This window comes from Silurus meridionalis, chromosome 20 (genome assembly GCF_014805685.1).
Source record: "Silurus meridionalis isolate SWU-2019-XX chromosome 20, ASM1480568v1, whole genome shotgun sequence".
Classification (NCBI taxonomy): domain Eukaryota; kingdom Metazoa; phylum Chordata; class Actinopteri; order Siluriformes; family Siluridae; genus Silurus; species Silurus meridionalis.
Window position 1 is genome coordinate 5,514,492 of NC_060903.1, and position 20,187 is coordinate 5,534,678.

At 41.3% G+C, this 20,187-nt stretch overlaps 1 protein-coding gene across 7 annotated transcripts in view; it reads left to right on the plus strand.

The window, feature by feature from the left end:
• LOC124403123 (receptor-type tyrosine-protein phosphatase mu-like) overlaps positions 1-20,187 on the plus strand; it is a 226,667-nt gene that overhangs the window by 96,217 nt on the left and 110,263 nt on the right. For all 7 annotated transcript variants that reach the window (XM_046876725.1, XM_046876726.1, XM_046876727.1 and 4 more), the window contains exons 6-7: positions 13-187; positions 9,115-9,408. In XM_046876725.1, coding sequence (XP_046732681.1) covers positions 13-187; positions 9,115-9,408 — 469 coding nt within the window. The remainder of the gene's footprint in view (positions 1-12; positions 188-9,114; positions 9,409-20,187) is intronic.

The window sequence follows — 20,187 nt, forward strand, 5'->3', positions numbered from 1 at the left end:
GTGTGGCTGCAGGGAATCGGTGGACGAGAAGCTCCAATGAAGGCCACCAAACCGTGGAATAACCAGCGGTTCATTGGTATGTTCGACGTAGTGAACACCACAAAGCAGGACTCGGGTCGCTACCGCTGCATAGTCCATTCCACCAAGGGAGTAGGCGTGTCCAACTACGGAGAACTGACCATCAAACGTGAGTCCACGTCATACACCGCACACTCTCATACTTTCCCAAGCACCCAGCAAAAAAAAAAAAAAAAAGAAAAAAGTTCAACACTAAAAGGGTGTACTTGCTATTCACAGAGCAATATATCAGTCTCAAACTTTCTCCAGGGTGTGGGAACGTGACACGGAGTGTGTCGGCTGACGAGGCTGTGAAGATGATTGATGCGCATTTTATGTTAACAGCCCGCACTCTCTTTGTTTTGATGCGCGTGCATGCCGCGTCTTTACGAGTGCTGTCCTTGACCGAGAGTGTATCCCCTCTGGAAGGACATAAAGGCCGTGTATTGATGTACAGTAGGCTGTCCGGCTCAGGCCTCCGCCAGTCAGTTGATATGAATTTATAGAGGCGCCCGCTTCTAAATCCTCCTTTCCTTCTCTCTCCCGGAGCCGCTAGAGCTGGGTAATGGCCTTCAATATTTCTCCTCCTCAATTTTCCCCCGCTCTCTCTTTCTCCTTTGTGACGAGCGGCGAATTGAATTTATGGCCCCCGTAGTTTGTTGCCTTTTTTTATGGACTCGCAGCTTAAGGTGATTGACTGCTTTAATCCCAGCTGTCTACACAGAGAGATGCCAGTCAAACCGCGTCTGCCTCGGCATTCTTCCTGGTGCTTTTAAAGTGTTCAGGTGGTATGGATCATCACACGTCTACAAGGACATTTTTGTTAATCTGTAGGGGTATAAACACACACACACACACACACACACACACACAACAGAACAAACTAGATCCTAGCTTTCCTACAGCGCAGTGGGAGGTACATTGTTATAAATGAGACGCTTGTAGAAATTTTCAAAGACTTGCTCTCATGCTTGAGCCAAACTACAAAAGGATCTCATCTATTTGCTTTAAACTATTATATATTTTAAAACTGCTGCACATACGAGGTGGTATCAAAATAGTCCCCTTGCACAGCAATACAGCACTCACAGCGTTCCTGCAACTTCTGGAATTTGTCCTGACAGTCTTTGTTTCGAAGCGTGTCAAGGAACTTCTGCGATCCGGGCGACCTTTGAGCTGGATCTTCATTTTTTGTAAAGAAGGCTAATCCACACGAGTAGTATGGGTGTGGAAGTGAGATCATGTTGTTTCCAGTGAGAAACTAACGTGTGAGGAGAGCTCGGTGACAGCGGATGCACGTGGCCAGAATAGCAGACGTGGTAACGCACGTGATAAGAGTAGCACCGGTTGCACAGCTCCTGATGTACACTGGACGATGTCTTCTGGCACACTGACTTATGAATTTCGGTGCACCCTGTGACCATGCATGCGGCCTTGCGCTGCCATCTGTTGGCGAGTTACAAAAGTCTCAAAACTTTTTGATAGCACCTCGTTTAGCCACCATGTGACAGAGTACAACGCTAAAACTGTTTGAAAGCTGATTTGTCATTGATAAGCATAGTCAGAGATCTGTGAGTCTCTCAAATACAAGCCATCAAAAATAAGTAACATCAATATAGCGGGTTAGAAAATGTATTAATTTATACAGACATTTTATTTTGACATCAATACAGTGTCTACAATTTATTAAAACCCGAAATACCTCACTGCACTTAGTACTCGTTTACATTTGAGTTCGGGTGCATCCTGTTTGCTAGATTATCTTGATTTCTCTCTAGAACCGAACCTGGAAAGGCACCTGTGTGTTAAAGATTCCACATTTTTATTCCAGACCGAAAACCAAGCTATCAAGTCCATGTAACATTGTGTAGACCATCACAATCCTATAGGCCCTCAGATCTGGAAAAGGCCATAAAAACATTCTAAAGCTCAATGTTTCCTGGGATTTGTCAATGTCAAATAGAAGGCTGGAACCACCAGGGCAATTCCTTGATCTTGCCAAGCTCTGAATTCCCACTGTAACGGAGCGTCAGTAGAGATTTGGCGAAAGCAACCATATTAGATTTCTTTGAAGAAGAAACGTATGATATACAGGTAGTCCCCGAGTTTGGCCTTACAATGAAGATAGCGCTACAACAAAATTGTACAAATGCAGTACGACACGTTGGGATGCTGTCAGGCTGTCAGGCTCTCCTACCTAATGACAATTAATGAGTTCAGTTGCCTCAGTGTTAGAGTTAAATTTTTTTTGTGTGTTCTTGGTGTTTTAAAGCCCAATTTTAGCTCTTGTTTTTCTTCTTTGTATCTGCATCACTGGACACTGAAACAGAGCGACTGGTTAGTCTCAACACCTACAGGTGTTCTTCCTACAGCTCGTTCCGTCCCGCTTTTCCCTCCACATGCCCACTGCCACATGCATATACACCAATCAGCCATAACATTATGACCACCTGCCTAATATTGTGTTGGTTCACGTTTTGCTGCCAAAACAGTTCTGACCTGTTGCACATTAACAGCTTTAACTTCTTCAGCAATCTGAGTGATTTTCTACACGTGCAATAATGAGTCTTGGCTGTCGCCGGTTCATCACTGTTCCTTACTTGGACCGTTTTTAATAGATACTGACCATCCCACATGAACTGCAGTTTAGGAGATGCTCTGACCCAGATGTCTAGACATCATAATTTGTCAAGTTCTGATTCCTAGGCTTGCCCATTTTTCCTGCTTCTAACACGTCAACTTTGAGGAAAATATTTTGAATTACTGCCTAATATTATCCCACCCACTAACATGTGCCATGATGAACAGATAATCAGTGTTTTTCACTTGTGTATCACTTGTGTAATCAGTGTAAATTGCTCTGTTTTGCTAAATTATGTACTGTAATGTGTTCAATTATTAACACATTACAGTACACTACACAATATTGATCAGCACTCTTTAAGACTTCTGGGTAGGCTAGGCCACGTCTCGACTTATTTCCAAATAACGATGGGGTCACTGTGACGCACCTCCATTAAAAGTCGGGGACCTGTAGAAATAAAGCGTGTTGACAATATTGTTTTATTTATTCGCCTATATTTGGTGACATCGACCAGTTTTATTGAAAACAGTCCTTAAGCTTGTCAGCCTCCTCAGTGTAGATCCTAACACTAAATTTACACTTTTAAACAGGCAGCTTAGGGTGCCGGCTCTTTGTCTTCTCTGTCAATGGTGTTTTGCAGGATTATAGTAATTAGCAGCATTATCATTTTTGCACCTTTCTACGTTTGTAGTAGCACCGTAATTTCACATTTACTCTACAAACGCTAAACCACATGACCCCCTTCACTCCTGCCAAACTGACAACTGTAACACATTTCATGATCCTCCCAGGGTTTCACTACTCCGCAGATTCCTAACTCACTCAGACGTTAACATGGCGTAGAGGCGTAATTGTGCCTAACTGATGTTTATGTAGCCGTGTCAATGCTAATGAGCAAAGCGGTGGATAATCAGAGTGGCACCGAATATCCTTGTGTAACATTAGGTGCTTCTTGTCCTCATCTGGCTCATTTAGTGGCACGGCGTTGCCGAAGGCAGAGAGTGTGCGAGCTACGGTGTGTTTGAGGACTGAATTAGTGATGGGTCGTTCCTGAACGATTCTTTCATTTTAAACGAGTCTTTAGTGACTCGGAAAAACGAGTCGTCTCAAAGAGTGACAAAGAGTGACAACATCGCCACAGGTTACGTACAGGAAACTGAAGATTCAGTAGTTCATCTCTCGACTCTTCTAATCCGATATCGACTCTAATAGACGATAAGGAGGATAAAGATTCGTTCATTTTGATGAACAAGATTCAAAGAACCAAGTAAACTAAAATGAGCCGATCTTCCCATCACTAGATCACTAGACTCGCGTTGAAATCAGAGATTAATTCATTAACCGAAATTAGCCGCAGGGCTTTTGTGTGGTTCACACACAGGTGCTGTATTAAAGAGGCCACAGTTGTCCATTCCCTTAACCTTTAACACACACTCATATCTACAAACTACACACACAATCTTTTTGCCTCCCTCTTACAAACACACTCCTTATGTCCCTGAGCATATGAGCAACAGCCCTGTAACAGCTGTTCTTAACACATACCACACTGTCACATGCACAAGGACACACACTCACACACCCACTGTGTGACACCCAGCCCTGCTACACACACACACACACACACACAGAGTCCAATTCAACAGTCCTTCTGTCTCAGCTGTGCCCCCTGTAGAAGCCCCTGACTGCTACTGTCTCCCTGCACTGTCTTTTAATCCCTCACACATGCGTACACGTCTCACACTCTAATATGTGTCTTTCTCATTATTTCTGTGAGACACACACTCATTTCCAGGTGCTCAGTAAAAGGCTTAGCAAATATTTGCTAACATTCATTTCTGTTTGGTTTGCCTTAAATTCTGCTTCCTCATCACTTTTAACCTAGAGATATTAAAAGACCAAAGATCTGATACTGTTTTATATGTTTCTGCACTCATTTATTTTGTTTATAATTCAAAAAATAAACTCTAGCTGTACAGGAAGCAGTTTTTTTCCCCCTCAGCGTCCCCTGAAGTTTTTCAAAATCCATTTAAATCATTGACACTTGTGATTCACTTACATACTTTTCTAACACTGGAATAGGTAGAGTAACTCATCATGGTATAAACGATGCTCTTTATGATACCTGAGCTCCATGTGAAGGATGTAAAAGGGGTCTCAATATACACATGCAGTGGATTGCCATGTCAAACATTTGTTATACCGCACCTTCTGAATGCTTCATTCTGATTGGTCGGAAGTTATGATTAAAAAGAAATAAAACACTCAGGGACATGGTGTTGCGGCTAAAAGAATCGCACGCATGCGCCTCAGATCAGCTTTATACATGCGAGAAAGTAAACGATTTACAGTGTACACATTGCATTTCATAATGATTTGAATTGACATCTTACTTATTTTGGTGCTTTTTAGAAGTTTAAAAATGCTACGGTTCTGAAATCAATCAACACATAAAAGAGAATGAGGACAAAGGGAAAAGACTGAGAGACAAAAATAGCAAGGATGCAAAAGTTATTCACATGTGGGTTTGTGACAGTTTGTGCACGTGCACACACACACACACACACACACACACACTGCTTTTAAAACACAAGCAGGTGAATACTTTGTAGGGTAGAGATAAATGGAGAGGGAAAGAGAGAGCACGAGAGATAGAGAAAGAGAGAAAGAGAGAGAGGGAGAGAAAGAGCTCTTGACAGTTCAACAATAGCTCTTCTAGGAAGTGGTACTTAAGTTGTAGAAACAGGGACACATGAGAAATGAGGTGCATTAGGAAAAGAGTTTGGTTATTGGCATTACTGTCAGCATGCCGGGACATTTCTAATAAGACATAAAAGCTCTCTTTAGACCTCTGCTCTGTGCACAACACCTCGTTTCTGCACAGAAACCATTCTACTTTAAATGATTCAGCATCTCGACCCTGATAGATGAACTCATCTACAACACAAATGCAGACATTTCTTTCAACTCTTTATTACATGTCGACTTCAAACAGCTTTGGGTTAAATCTGATTATCCAATCTGATGTCCTGCATAGATACACTCAGTGGCCAAATTATCACCTAGATGGGTGTACAACTACTGACTCGGAAATCCCACTCTACCTGTCAATCACTGAAAAGGGATTAGTGTAAGAACAGCTTATATAGATGGGAACTATTTACTGTTTCAACTGACAGCAGATGAGCTCATTTTATGCTAGTGTTCTTCTATATTAGGATAAATAGTGTTTAGTGCGTTTTTAGCTACCATTAGCTAACAATATAAAAATATTGTTTAAACCATAATACAGTACAAGATGTTGCCTAATGAAATGTTAGCTATGACTTAGTGGAAGCCACATAGGGGATAACACATAGATATAGTCATTTTCTTCTGATGCTGATAAATATTTGGCCACCCCATTAAAGGTTTTTTGGGCTAACCTGGCCACTCCAGTGTAAAAAGCATGGCCCACCTGTGTGGTTTATCTTCGAATATGACAAATTTCTATTGCTGTATCTAATTAACTTCAATTATAGCACTAATGTACAATAGTAGCTATAGTTGTGTCTATATATCAACAAAATTGTAGAAATGTTTAACGGGGCAGGCAAATGTAGGAGTGTATTCTCCTCTGCTCACGAACTGTCGCTAGTCCACGGACCCGCTGCTATGTACACTCTGTAGTTTATACATTACGGTACTGTAAATTGCTCTGTTTTGCTAAATTATTCCTATAACATATACATATAACACACATATATACACACACACTTTCTTGACAAATCCAAATCTATCCCAACATGAAAATACTCTCATGCGCAAAGCCAGCTTTGTTTGCTTGACTTGGTTTACATGGGTTGGAGTGGAAGATCTTGAGTGCCCTCCATAGAGCTTTGACCTCAAACTTATTGAACACCTCTGGAATGAATCAGAACACTAAACGCACCCCAGGCCTCCAAACATCATTTACATGTACACACCCGTGTGGTTAAATGAGCACAAATCTCAATTACACACTACTTAATTTAGTGGAACATCATCCCAGAAGAGTGGAGGTTATTATATCAGCAAATGGAGACTAAGTGTGGAATAGGAAATCTTATGGTGAGGTGTCCCCAAATTTTTTGTCCATGTAGTGTATCACAACCGCATGTTACCCAAAAAATTTAAAAAGTGAGAAAATTGCATTTAAAGATCGTAAGATTGGATATTAGACATTTTGACAGTTTGGAATCTGATTACATACTAAATGGAATAGATTAAACTTATCTATATCTTGCGATGGCACACAGCTATCCAACAACTTGGTGGTTAAACCTCCAGATCTTTGCAGGAAGTCTTTTTTGCAGACACCGACACAGAAGGCAAATAACATTCAAAAGGTATTGCGTTTCCAGAATGCTATACATATTTATTAATTCTACTAAATCATTTATTGTTGATTTTTGAGTTCCACAACATTGTCACCTGGAACGCTTTTCCAATAGTGTTGCACAAGTTTCCATGTTGGCTAAAAACTTTAAATGCAGGGAGGGTTTTACATTAAAATGAATGAATGTAAAGTCAGCAAATTCACTATTTGTATTTGTCTTCGAAACAAATTCCAAGCATAAGCCTTTAATGAATTCTTGCCCCGAGGCCAAGATTTTGATTTATATGCTCCTTTCCGTGCTTAGCCAGTGAGCCTAGAATTTAATCGTGCGCCATGTTTATGGTGCGCCTCTTCCTTTCGTACCTGTCCTGCTTTAACTCTTTTAGCTGCTGCAGTGCCTTCTGAGAGCAAGCAGGATTACACGGTTCAATTTAGGTGATGTCTGATTGGCCGGCTGTGACCAGATAGATTATTGGGTATTTAGAGGCCTCTGGCTGGGATCACAGTGGAACAACCATCTGTAGGATCTATGACCTGCACGTGGATGGTTTACACACACACACACACACACACACACACACACACACACACACACACACACACACACACACACACACACACACACATTGCACACAAGTGTAAACATACTGTGTGTTTAGCGCTCCCCTCAGGCCGAGTAGAGGATCTGTAGCTGTGGAGGATCTGTGGCTTTATAAAGTAAAGCACTATGCATTGAACACACACACACACACACACACACACACACACACACACACACACACTATAACCAGTTTATTTATTCATTACTTTCTGCCAGTATTTCCATCCTGATCGATCTCTGCAGTTAGAAGACATCCGTAATAAATATGAATTACGCTTTATTATCATATTGGCAAAAGTGTAATGGTCTTGTGGTGGGCAGCAATCACTGCTGCCTGCCCCAGAGGGCATATATCCTCTCTAAATGATGCCATCCAACAGGACACCGTCTGCAGGGCTAGCACCGAAGCTGCCAAAGGCATAAAGTTTTGATGTGTTCATCAATGATAATGTCCAAGCTGTAGCCGTGCATATAAACACGCTCTCGAACGGACAGTTCTAGATCTGCTGGGAAATGCACACTCTCTATCTTTCTCTCTCGCGTACATACAGACACTGTACAGATCAGTCCGAAATCTCACTTTTGGCTGGAGATATTTTGTTGATCGATAATGCAGTTTGTCCCTGGCTTTTCCTGCAACCTGCGTAGCAAAGATCTACATGGGATCATACTAGAAATGGCTTCTCTTGTCAGTGACAGCGATAGCAATAGCCTCATCCACCAGTCACGCACATACACGTCCTATCATTCAAACAAAGCCTTCTAATGGAATTCTTTCGATTAAGCACGTAGAGGCTCTGTCAATAAACCTGAATCACTTCTGATGCTCATAGTTTGCAGCTAAGCACCATGGACCTGTCTGCTGCAATATATACACATCCCCTGCCTCTAAAGACTCAACTTGTTTATCATACTTACACACAAGCCTTTCCAATGGATATGTAAATAAAAAGCATATAGAGAGGACACAAAAACAATATCACATCAGCCACGGATATGACTGTTCCACAGGAAATGTCTTGAATAGTTCATCTTTTTATCTCCTCAGAGCAGCAGCTTTATCTCTTCAATTTTGATAACTAAACATCCAGACTGACCCCAGACCAGACCTGACCTTAGGACCTAGAATAAAACTGTACAGCAGGCATGCAACTACATATGAATATCAGCGATGTGTTTCAAACAATTGAAAACACAGATATAAGTTTGAGCTTTACATCGAGACTAGGTGTCTGCATTGTCCCAGGATTATTTTAATACTATTAGTATGTTTATTGCAGTTTTTTTCTCCTTTGTCTTTAATAAAATGTTTTAAATTAGCCTTTAAGTGATAAATTCGATAAAACTAAAAAAGAAATGATCAAATAAATTGTTTTAAACCTGTAGCCTTCGCATCTCCTGATTATCTTTGTCCTATTAGTACTTGATACATTAATGTTGATATTTTGGTTATTACCTTCACTGCGCTCGGACTAAAGAGTCTCCAGGATATTTAAAACCATGTTCCTTCTCCAGAGCCCCCAGTGCCCATCGCGCCTCCCCAGCTGACCGCAGTGGGCGCCACCTACCTGTGGATCCAGCTCAACGCCAACTCCATCAACGGGGACGGGCCGATCATCGGGCGTGAAGTGGAGTACCGTACCGTCTCAGGCACTATGTACGACCTTCAGCCCGTCGACAAGGCGTCACACAAGATCGGCCACCTTGCACCCGATACCGAGTACGAGATCAGCGTGCTGCTCACGCGCCCACTAGACGGAGGCACAGGGGCGCCCGGGCCACCACTCCGGGCTCGTACCAAGTGCGCAGGTGAGTAAAAGGAGAGATGAACGCATGTTTCTATGGTTGAAGGTTAGGGCAGTGATTATGCTGGATATTTATGTGTATATGTTTTGGAATCAGTCACTATTTGGGTTGTGGGACATTATGTCCTGCCAGATATCACATCATTACAGGAACATAGCTGTTAGACATATCTGCAAAAGTTGGAATTGGTGAAAGAAAGAGAGAGTGTGCGTGTGCATGTGCTTGTGCATGTGCGTGTGTGTGTGTGTGAGAAAGAGGTGAGAGACTGGATTTGGAAAGCAGGTTTGGGTTGTAATCAGTAGTCTGAGTCTGATCTCCTGTTGAAGGTCTCACTGTTTCTCATTTGAGCATCTGATGGGGATGGATGGTGTTGCTCACTTGGCCTTCACTCCAGGGCCCTTAGGGTGTGTGTGTGTGTGTGTGTGTGTGTGTGTTTCAGTGTCTGTTTCTGCTTGTCTGATGATAAATCTATAGCAAAGCCATTTTGTCTTTGAATTGAATAAGTGTATAAAGTACAGAATCATTTTGAGGTCTATTTATATTTTGTATTTATTACTGCTGTGAACGCATCTGTCCGTTTTTTTTTTTGTCTTCCTTCTTCTTTATTTCACTCTGTCTCTCTTTCACTGTGCGCGCGTGTGTGATGGATGCTTTGCGCCGTGAGGACTTCACCAGGAAGGGTTCTTGATCTTCTGCTCTTCCCTCGCCGACTCCAGGCCACTCTTTCAGATCGTACAGCAAACCTCTTCCATACATCACGCTAGCTTCACCCAGAACACCAGAGCTCTTTATTACCTTTGCAGACACAAAGTCTAACCCACTGTTCATTAACCCATTCTCATTTATCAGCTCCTAGCATGGGGGCTATTATCCTATTATGGGCACCAGGCGCCGTTTACCTCTTCTTAATGACAATTTTGGCCCGCTTAAGTGAAACACAGCGACCGGGCACGCTTTAAAGGGTTAATGACGCCCTTATTTTGTCGTAATATATAGTGGCTATATTCAGGTTCGTCCTTTTTCTCCACGCATGGTCATTTTTTTTTTTTTCCTTCCCTTTCTTACTTCTTGCTTCTTTTGTTGTCTTTGTTCGTGGGCTGTAATGGAGGGATGATCACAAAGAAATAGAAATGCAAGGAGAAAAGAAGGCCCGCTGCTCTCCAAAGTAAATTGTATTACTTCATCTTCAAGCTTATCTATTGTGTTGGGTATTGCCTCGCAGCGCACACAAAGCCAGCTTTATCCTCAAGGTTTGTCCGATTGTTACTTTTTTCAGGGGTGGGGAGTGAGGAAGTGGGGTTTTCTAACCAGCTCTTTTTTATTCTTTTGGCCACATCTCTGTAGAAAATCTTTTTGTTTCGGGTATTTTTCCCTTTTACTGTAAACTGATCCTTACATGAGAAAGATGTGCCTGAGATTTTAAAGCTTTAATGGCCGAAAAGGCATCAGTGCCATAATATATAATTTACTTATTTAGAGCTGGATTTTAAATAAATAAATAAAAATGTCTGCATGTATCTTCGCTTATTTCATCATAAATATATCGGACAAGGTCAGCTAGAGCAGCGTGATTAGCGCTAAAATTCTCACAGCTGTATATAAATAAGCAGAATGCCGAGAGTAGATTTGCCAAATAGGTAATGCTAATCTCGCTAATGGTGCTAAGGGACTATAAAACACCGAGGCCTCAAACAGGGCAGTGGACATAATTATCACAGCCATTAACCAGATAAAGAGTCCAAATTATCACAGCCATTAGCCAGATAAGGAGTCCACTACGCCTTTATTAGCCTCTTGCTAGCATGCTAGGGCTAATCGTACCATTACAACCAATTTGTCCTGGTGTCTATCGCTCTGTCATAGATGTTTGTTCCGGCTTGGTCTTTTCACTCAAAAGATACTGTACATAGAAAGTCACAGTCTACTCAGGTTTTGTGTGTGTGTGTGTGTGTGTTTGTGTGTGTGTTTGTCGTTTCACCATAGAGAGTAATCTATTTTATTCCAGAGATGCAGTTTGTTCTAGTTCAGGAATAAGTTTGGCTCTGCTCCATGTGCCAGAACTAAAAAAGGACAGAGTTGAACTACTTACGCTATATATACAAAAGTATTGGGACACCTTACTCTCCAGCCATATGTGCTTCATTCCCAAACTGTTGCCACAAAGCTGGCACACAATTCTACAGGATGCTTTTGGGTGCGGCAGCATTCAATTTTTCCTTCATTTCAACTACAAGATTCAAACCTGTTCCAGCATGACAATACTCCTGTGCACAAAGCCAGCTCCATGAAGATCTGCTTTGCATAGATTTGAGTGGAAGATCTTGAGTGGTCTGCAATAGAGCTCTGACCTCAACCCTCAAAGTCTTTAATGACACCCTTGTAGCTGAATATACACAAATGTCCACAATCACACTCTAAAATCTAGTGGAACATCTTCCCAAAAGAGTGGAGGTTATTATAACAGCAAATGTGAAATAGGATGTTCAAAAAGCACATAATCTTATGGCCAGGTGTCCACAAACTTTTGTTCATATAAGTGTATTCTCACAGCCTGGTATTAAAATACAAAACTACAAAATCTTTTCACTCCTTAAACTTATAGACGTACCTACTTTTATAACTACAACATGTTATTCAATCATTTATCAATAACATGCTTTCAATGTTATTCTTTTCCAAAAATGATTTTATACTCAGTGATTCAATACGCTTCTGCCAAGGCCACGACTGGATCTCGTATTTTTATTTATCATGTTCTACAAATCTTTCAGTTTTTTTATTTATTTATTACAAGGAATAAACAAAACCGACCATTGCAGCTTTACAATGATTCAAAATTTTGAAAACACTTGGGTTTGTTTTTTTGCTACGGGAAATGTATAGAAAAAGTTATTTACATGAGTCCCATTAAGATATATATTTTTTTATATAACAGCAGTGTGTGTGTGTGTGTGTGTGTGTGTGTGTGTGTGTTCACAATGTGATGCATACATTTTAATACAAGTTGGAATTTGTATCGTGATGCATCGTTTTTAACACATTTGCATCCGTAAAAAAACGATGTATTTATATACAATTATTATTAGATATATTTTTATTATCTAGAAAGTGAGCGATAATTTGCGACCAATATTTTATATGTAGATTGATTTCTCTTTGCTAAACTGCTGCTGCTGCTACTTGAATATGACGTATCGAAACAGGAGTATGCTAAGTGTCACATAGAATACAGATTAACATGGCAGAGGTAGAGCCGCATCTTCCTGGAAACAACAGCAAAACAACGTCCATTTTTATGAGATGTTTTTTTCTTTTTTCCTGCCCTACGAAGGCCTGTTTGCGAAAGGGCCAAGCTGTAGAATTCAGAAGTCACTTAAGTAAATGTGTGATTTGTCGTCTGTCTTTAGCATGGATTTAAAAGTCAATTCTCTGTACCATATTACCATTTTTTTCCATTGCATCATTTTGCATTGAATCGCATTGTGTTGAATCAAATCAAAAGCCGATTTCACTGCATAATGGTGGTGAATCGTATCATATCGCATCAGTAGCTGCTTCATATGTATCTTTAATGTATCGTATCGTTGGCTATGCATCGAGATCAGCCTCAGTTATGGAGATGCACATCCTTTGTGTGTGTGTGTGTGTGTGTGTGTGTGTGTGTGTGTGTGTGTGTGTGTGTGTGTGGGTGTGTGTGTGATGTCCTCGCTCTGTCTGCTTGCATCTGTGAAAGACATCTGATATTTGCATGCAGCACTGACATTGATTGGAACATCACTTAGCAAGGTCACTTGTAAATACACACAGGTGTGCACTGAGGACATCTCGTATCTCTCCATCTCTCTCTCTCTCTCTCTCTCTCTCTCTCTCTCTCTCTTGTTCTCTTAATCTCTTTCTCCTATAAAGTACTCACCTAAATGTCTCTAATTTAGATGCCGTGTGTTTGTCAACAAGCTTTTACAAACTCGAAACATGTGCATAACATTTGCATCCTTACTATTCAAATCGTCCATCACACTTTTAGCTTTGTGTGTGTGTGTGTGTGTGTGTGTGTGTGTGTGTGTGTGTGTGTGTGTGTGTGTGTGTGTGTGTGTGGGTGGACTTGTCCTCCTCAGCACTAGTGGTATTGTTGTGTTGCAGTATGAATAGCCACAGGCCGGTTTGCTCTCTCAGTCAGTACCTCTGTGCAGGCATCGTGCTCCTCCCTGTTACTCGACCTCTGGGCTTTAATCTTTGTTCCGGCGGACAGTGACTGAAGGCCTCTCTCTGAGCCACGCTGAATTAGTGAGCTATTGTGCGCTGTGTTTTCAGAGAGAGAAAAGGAGAGATATTGAGTTTGGTACAATTCAACAAGGTTACTGGACTGAAAAAAGGAAAAGAAAAGAAGCAGAGGCACCTGTTTATCCTGCCAATGTGGGACAGAGTATAGTGGGTTTTTTTTTCCCAATATCACACCTTCTCTTCTCTTCTCTTCTCTTCTCTTCTCTTCTCTTCTCTTCTCTTCTCTTCTCTTCTCTTCTCTTCTCTTTTCTTCTCTTCTCTTCTCTTCTCTTCTCTTTTCGCATTTCTCTTCTCCTCTCTTCTCTCCTCTCTTCTTTTCTCTTAGCCTTCTTCTCTTCTTTTCTCTTCTCTTCTTTTCTCTTCTCTTATCTTCTCTTCTATTCTCTTTTCACATTTCTCTTCTCCTCTCTTCTCCTCTCTTCTTTTCTCTTCTATTCTCTTCACTTCTCTACTCTTCTCTTTGCTTCTCTTCTCTTCTCTTAAAATCTCTTCTCTTTTCTTCTCTGCTCTTCTCTTCACATTTCTTCACTTCTCTTCTCTTCTCTTTGGTTCTCTTCACTTTTCTTTACCCTTCTCTTCTCCTCTCTTCTCTTCATTTCTCTTCTCCTCTCTTCTCTTCTCTTCTTTTCTCTTCTCTTTTCTTCTCTTTGCTTCTCTTCACTTTTCTTCACCCTCTTTTCTTCTCTTCTCGTCTTTTCTCTTCTCTTCTCTTCTCTTTGCTTCTCTTCACTTTTCTTCACCCCTTCTCTTCTCCTCTCTTCTTTTCTCTTCTCTTCTCTTCTCTTCTTGTCTCGTTTCTTCTCTTCTCTTCTCTTCTCTTCTTTTCTCTTTGCTTTTCTTCACTTTTCTTCACCTATTTTCTCCTCTTCTCTTCTCTTCTCTTCTCTTCTCTTCTCTTCTCTTCTCTTCTCTTCTCACAGATTTATGCCATACATAAAGTCACCCATCAGGTTGCAACCCTCAGCTGTTAAACACAAGTAAACACCAGCCCATTCTATTTATTAAGTCACACCGCTCCAGACTGAGCATCTCTACTCTGCGCTTCACTTCTTGATTTCAGCCCAAATTCTTCATCATCTGGAACGTGGGCTGACTGGGAGACGACAAGCCTCTCGCTAATGATGATGAATTTGCTCCTGGATGATGCTCCGCGTTTTTTTTTTTTTCCGGAGTTTGATGCTGGTAAAACGCTGTACTTTTGACACATAGCGTGCTGCCGAAAAATTATCTTTCTCTTAATCAGTCACTCATAATCTATGAGCTGTCATTTCCGCCATGCTGAGCTTCCTCATGGTGCGCTGAACATCTTGTTTAGGAGATCCACTTTTTTCAGCAGCTTTACGGTGTCTGCCTCAAATCGCTGAATTTGTACCGAACGCGCCTATTCCAAAGCCAGATGCTTCATGCCACACAAAAACTAATAAAGCTGAGTGCGTAAGATGAACAGCAAATACAAGTACGATATGAAAGGGAGTTTGGAATTAAAGTAGGTCCGAACCTGATTGTCATATTTGTACATGCTTTTTTGAACATCCCATCCCATATTTATATCTCATTAGCAGTTATAGTAGCCTCCACTCTTCTGGGAAGATGTTCCACTACAGTTTGACGTGTGCTTTTAGTAAAGACCAGCTGTTTACAGGTAAGTCCTTCGTTTATCCCATTCAAAATAGTCACAGCACTCCCAGCATTCCTGCCACTTATGGCTGCAAGAGTCAGGTGCTCCAGTACTTTTGTGTGCTTTATAGTGTGCTGTAGGTGTGATCTCGCACACACCAAGCTTTTTCTTTAGGTGTCAATCTTCTCACACAGTCCAACGCACTTTCAGCTCTCGTTCGATAGCCACGTCGATACGCCGCGCACCGCCCGCAAAAACTTTCAGCGTCTTTATTGTTGGTAAAACTAATCTCCAAACCTCATTTCATTTAATGAGATTCATTCCCTAGCTGCTCGATGTAAACACGTTTAAGAGAAATAAATCAGCAGCGCTCCCCGCAGGTCCGAACCCGTCCGAGAGAAGTCTTGCTTCTTCGCTCATCAGATGCTCGACACAACGCCGAGCTCGATCTCATTTGTCAGTCTAACATATTACATTGCTCCACGAGGTTAAAGGTGGCACCGAGGGTCACGTGTTCGATGCGAGACCGAGCCAGGCGAGTCTCCGGAGCCCTCGTGACCTCAATCACTACGGCGAAAAGTGGACCGAGCAATCGATTGCGAACTGCGGCGCGTTACCTGCCCTGACGAAGGCTATTAGAATAGGTGTGTGTCAACAGATGGGTCTGTTTCAGCGTAAAGAGCTTTGGGATGATGATGTAAGTGTCTGGCAAAAGTCGCTTTTATTTTCGGCTATTCAGAGTACATTACAATGGGGTGGGCTGGTGTAGGAAAACCTTTCAGATTCTCATACATGAGCTCAGAGATGCCCCTGATTGGCTAGAGATTGACAGGGAAGAGAAAAGTAAAAACCACATCCTGTCCACGGCCACTTTTCCTCCCAGGACTCATTATCTGTTTCTCTTTGTTTTTAGTTATAAATAACGGTATACACTGATCAGACATAATATTATAAAGCCTGTCGCCTGTTCACCAGTTTTGATAGATACATGACCGCTGCAGACCGGAAACATCCCACAAGAGCTGCAGTTTTGGAGATGCTCTGACCCAGACGTCTAGCCATCACAATTTGTCAAACATTTTTCCTGCTTCTAACACGTCAACTCTCTAAAGTATCTCACCTACTAACATGTGCCATGATGAAAAGATCATCAGTGTTTTTCATTCACCGATCATAATATTATAATCATGGGCGTAAATCCCGGGGGGGGCGGAGGGGACATATGTCCCCCCCCCAATAAAAATTTTTAAAAAATCGCACTCTCTATTATATGTATTCTCTATTATATGAAAAATATATGTATGTATACCTAAAATAATTGTGTAAGTAGAAAAAACCCCGCAAAAATGCATTTAGAAACAGTTGAGTTCCCCCTCCCCTTCCTCACAGTGGTTTGACCCACTGCCTGCTTTCTCAGTTCAACTCACCTACTCTATACACACACACGAATCAGGTGTGTGTCTGCAGCTCAACTAATTTTCATCTCCATTAAGTAGGGTATTTTATTCACTTATTTTATTCACTAAATAAAGCAATTCTCTATAATGTAGTTGATGCAGACTTATTCATAACGGATGTAATTTTCCATGAATCTGCTCTATTAGCTATTAAAATATGACTTATCTAGTGAACGTTAGCTTGTTTACAATAGCTTGTAGCATAGTGCACTGACACTAACACACCAAAGCCGTTTCCCATGCAGTGTTTTATTTGGGACGACTTGGAATAATGTTAACATGAACACACAATTAGCATATAGTTTATCTGTGCATTTACTAAATGAGCACTGTGCTACATCCGAACTGACCCCAGTGTATTTTTATGTATAATCAATTTATATTCTGTTCTTAAGTGTCTTCATTAATTTGTAAATAAAATGTTAAAAAATTTTTAATTCCTTGTTTTTATTGTTGTGATTATTTTTTATGATAGTTTTACTTTCTTTATGTAAAGCAGTTTGAATTACCATTGTAATTGACGCAGTCTCCATGCTACAATAATAATGTACTGTCTCTTTATACTGTAAGTACAATTTGACTGTATTATTTGTGTCCCCCCCAAAAAAATTGCTCATGAGAAATTTTATATTAATTGTCCCCCCCTACTGTTAAATGAAATTTACGCCCATGATTATAATGTTACCTGGTCTGTGATACAAAGTAATTCCAGCACTTTATCGGGAAGTTAATAAGACAGAAATCAATGCAGCTTGAGAGTAGCTGATACTAGAGTCTCCTTCCAGAAAAGCTCTATAAACATCTCCTTGAAGAAAGCTTCACCATATATAATTCATTTATTTTTGCTGGTACTTCAAGTGGCCCGTGATTTATCTTGCATTCGGAGGTCCGAGCTTGATTTTGTGCACACCAGTTATGAAGACGTTTTCGTCACCTACGTTTCGTCGAATCCCTGACGGAGAGATGAGTCGACGATTTTCGGTCGTAATCGAATCGTGAGCTGTGACCGAGGCGGAATTGGCAGACGAGCTGTTGCTCATTGAACTTCGGCGTCACACTCGGCGGCGCACAGATCAATACGGCGCCGCGGTAGAAGATTTTACAGATTAAACAGCAACCTCAGAAGCTATCAAACGGACACACGAGCTGTCAGTCATTACAGTGTCACGTGCATGCTTGTGTGTGTGTGTGTGTGTGTGTGTGTGTGTGTGTGTGTGTAATGGGTGCAGTACCACAAGGCCCAACAGTTCTAATTTCTGTCTGAATCTGTAGCTCATCAGTTTGCTGTTTTGGGCTGTTAATCACAAAGCCTGGCATCTCTGAGATCAACACATTGTGTTTGCTATACGGCCTGCCCTCCTGCCACCACCAGGCGAGAGCTGTTCCATTAATCAGACAGATAGGTAGAGGAAGGGAGGGAGAGGAAGAGAACGAGAGAAAGAGAAGGAGAGCGAGGGAGAGGGAGGTGAGCTGCCTGCACATCAGCTCAATAAATCGGCCCTATTATCTGCGCCTGGATGCCAAAGGCTCAGTGGATTTGTGAGTGTATGTATGTGTGTGTGTGTGTGTGTGTGTGTGTGTGTTTGCATGCCTGCGTAATGACTGAGAGCTCTTGTACACGATGCTTGTTGCGTATCTCTCCATCTCTCAGGTGATGAGGGTTTTAGTGTTGGCTATCAAAAGCTATTATGACTGAGGAAAGCAGGCTGATATGGAAACGGTTTTATAAGTGCAGGACGCCGTGCACTAGAGACTCCTCAGTGACTATATACTACTGCACACACACACACACACACACACACACACACACACACACACACACACACATGCACACACATCCATATATACTCCGATTTTAAATGATGGTGTGAATAATTACTCTGAAATGGAGAGATAAGTGGTGATAATACTGTTCCAGCTGGCACTTAAAGAACATCTCTGTCTCGCTCTCCCACTGCCTTCCTCCTCTCTCTCTTTCTCTTTCTCTCTCTCTCTCTCTCTCTCTCTCTCTCTCTCTCTCTCTCTCTGTCTGACTACTTCACTCACTCTATCTCTCTTCCACCCACTCAATCCTTCTCTATAATGATTCGTCACATCTTTCTTTCTTTCTTTCTTTCTTTCTTTCTTTCTTTCTTTCTTTCTTTCTTTCTTTCTTCCTTTCTTTCCAATTCAGGCCTTCTCTTGCCTTCACCCTCCCCACCAGGTTGCTTTATTTTTCTTTTTCTCTTACATTCACGATTTCTCTCTCTCTCCCCATCTTTCTCTCACATGCTTTTCCCTTCATTCTTCTCTTCTATCTCCTATTTCTTATGTTCTTTCTTTTTTTGTCTCTCTCAGTCCCATTCAGCATTTCTCTTAGCTTCACTCTTTCTGTGTTTTCGCCAAACACCCTGTCTTATTCTTTTTTCTTTCTCTTACATTCACAATTTTTGACTGTCTCCATCCCTTTACTCTCCCATGATTTCCCTCTTCACCCCACATCTTCCCTTTGTTTTGCCCTTCATCTCTCTCTCACTCACTTTGTCCCACTATTTCCATCTCTCATACCCTTTCTACCCTTCCCTTAACATTTTTCTGTCTGTATCTCTGTCTGTCTGTCTGTCTCTTACCTGATGAAAGACAGAGCAGTAGTGCTACAATCTCAGGTGGAGGGAAACACTAGAGGCACAGTGCGACTTCACTCCCTAATTCCCACATTAGCATAAAGCGCGCGAGTGATCAGGAGAAAAGCGCCGCCGCAGAAGATCACAAATTCCGCAATTGATTAAACTATTGCTTTTAATGGCAAAGCTGTTGAACTGTGCACTCAGCAGCGCGCGGTGTTGCATTGTGCCTGCTGTAAACACATCTTACTGAGCTCATTAGCTAATTGCTGAGCCGTTTACAAGTGCAATCAGAGAAGCCAGATAAAGCAGCACCGTTTACAACTGCTCGAGGAAATCTGTCTCTATCTGTGTCGTTTACATTTTTAAGTTCAGTTAAGCTGAAGGAATATATTGTTTTTTTTTTTCATAGTTTGCTCCAGACATTGCTTTCAAATCTTATATATGCTTTTATTTTCACGAAAAAAAATGAGATTGTTATTTGGTGAGGGGCACCAAAACCTTTGCACACAATCGAACCGAATAGTGTGTTTAAGAGACTAAATGATGTGCTGAGAAAGAAAGTGATTCCTGTCTCGAGATGACGCCCACTACTGTGTTTTTTTAAACTGTTCTCTATTTTTATAGTTAACAATGTGTCGGTGTCAGACAAAACATGTCTAGTGCGTGTGTGTGTGTGTGTGTGTGTGTGTGTGTGTGTGTAAAAAAATATGGTAACATTTTGGCAATAAATCTCATTTAAATTCGCATGTCTTAAGCCAGGTTTGTTTTTTTTTCTTCTGTTTTTATAATCAAGGCACGTCGTGAACAAATTGTATGCTAC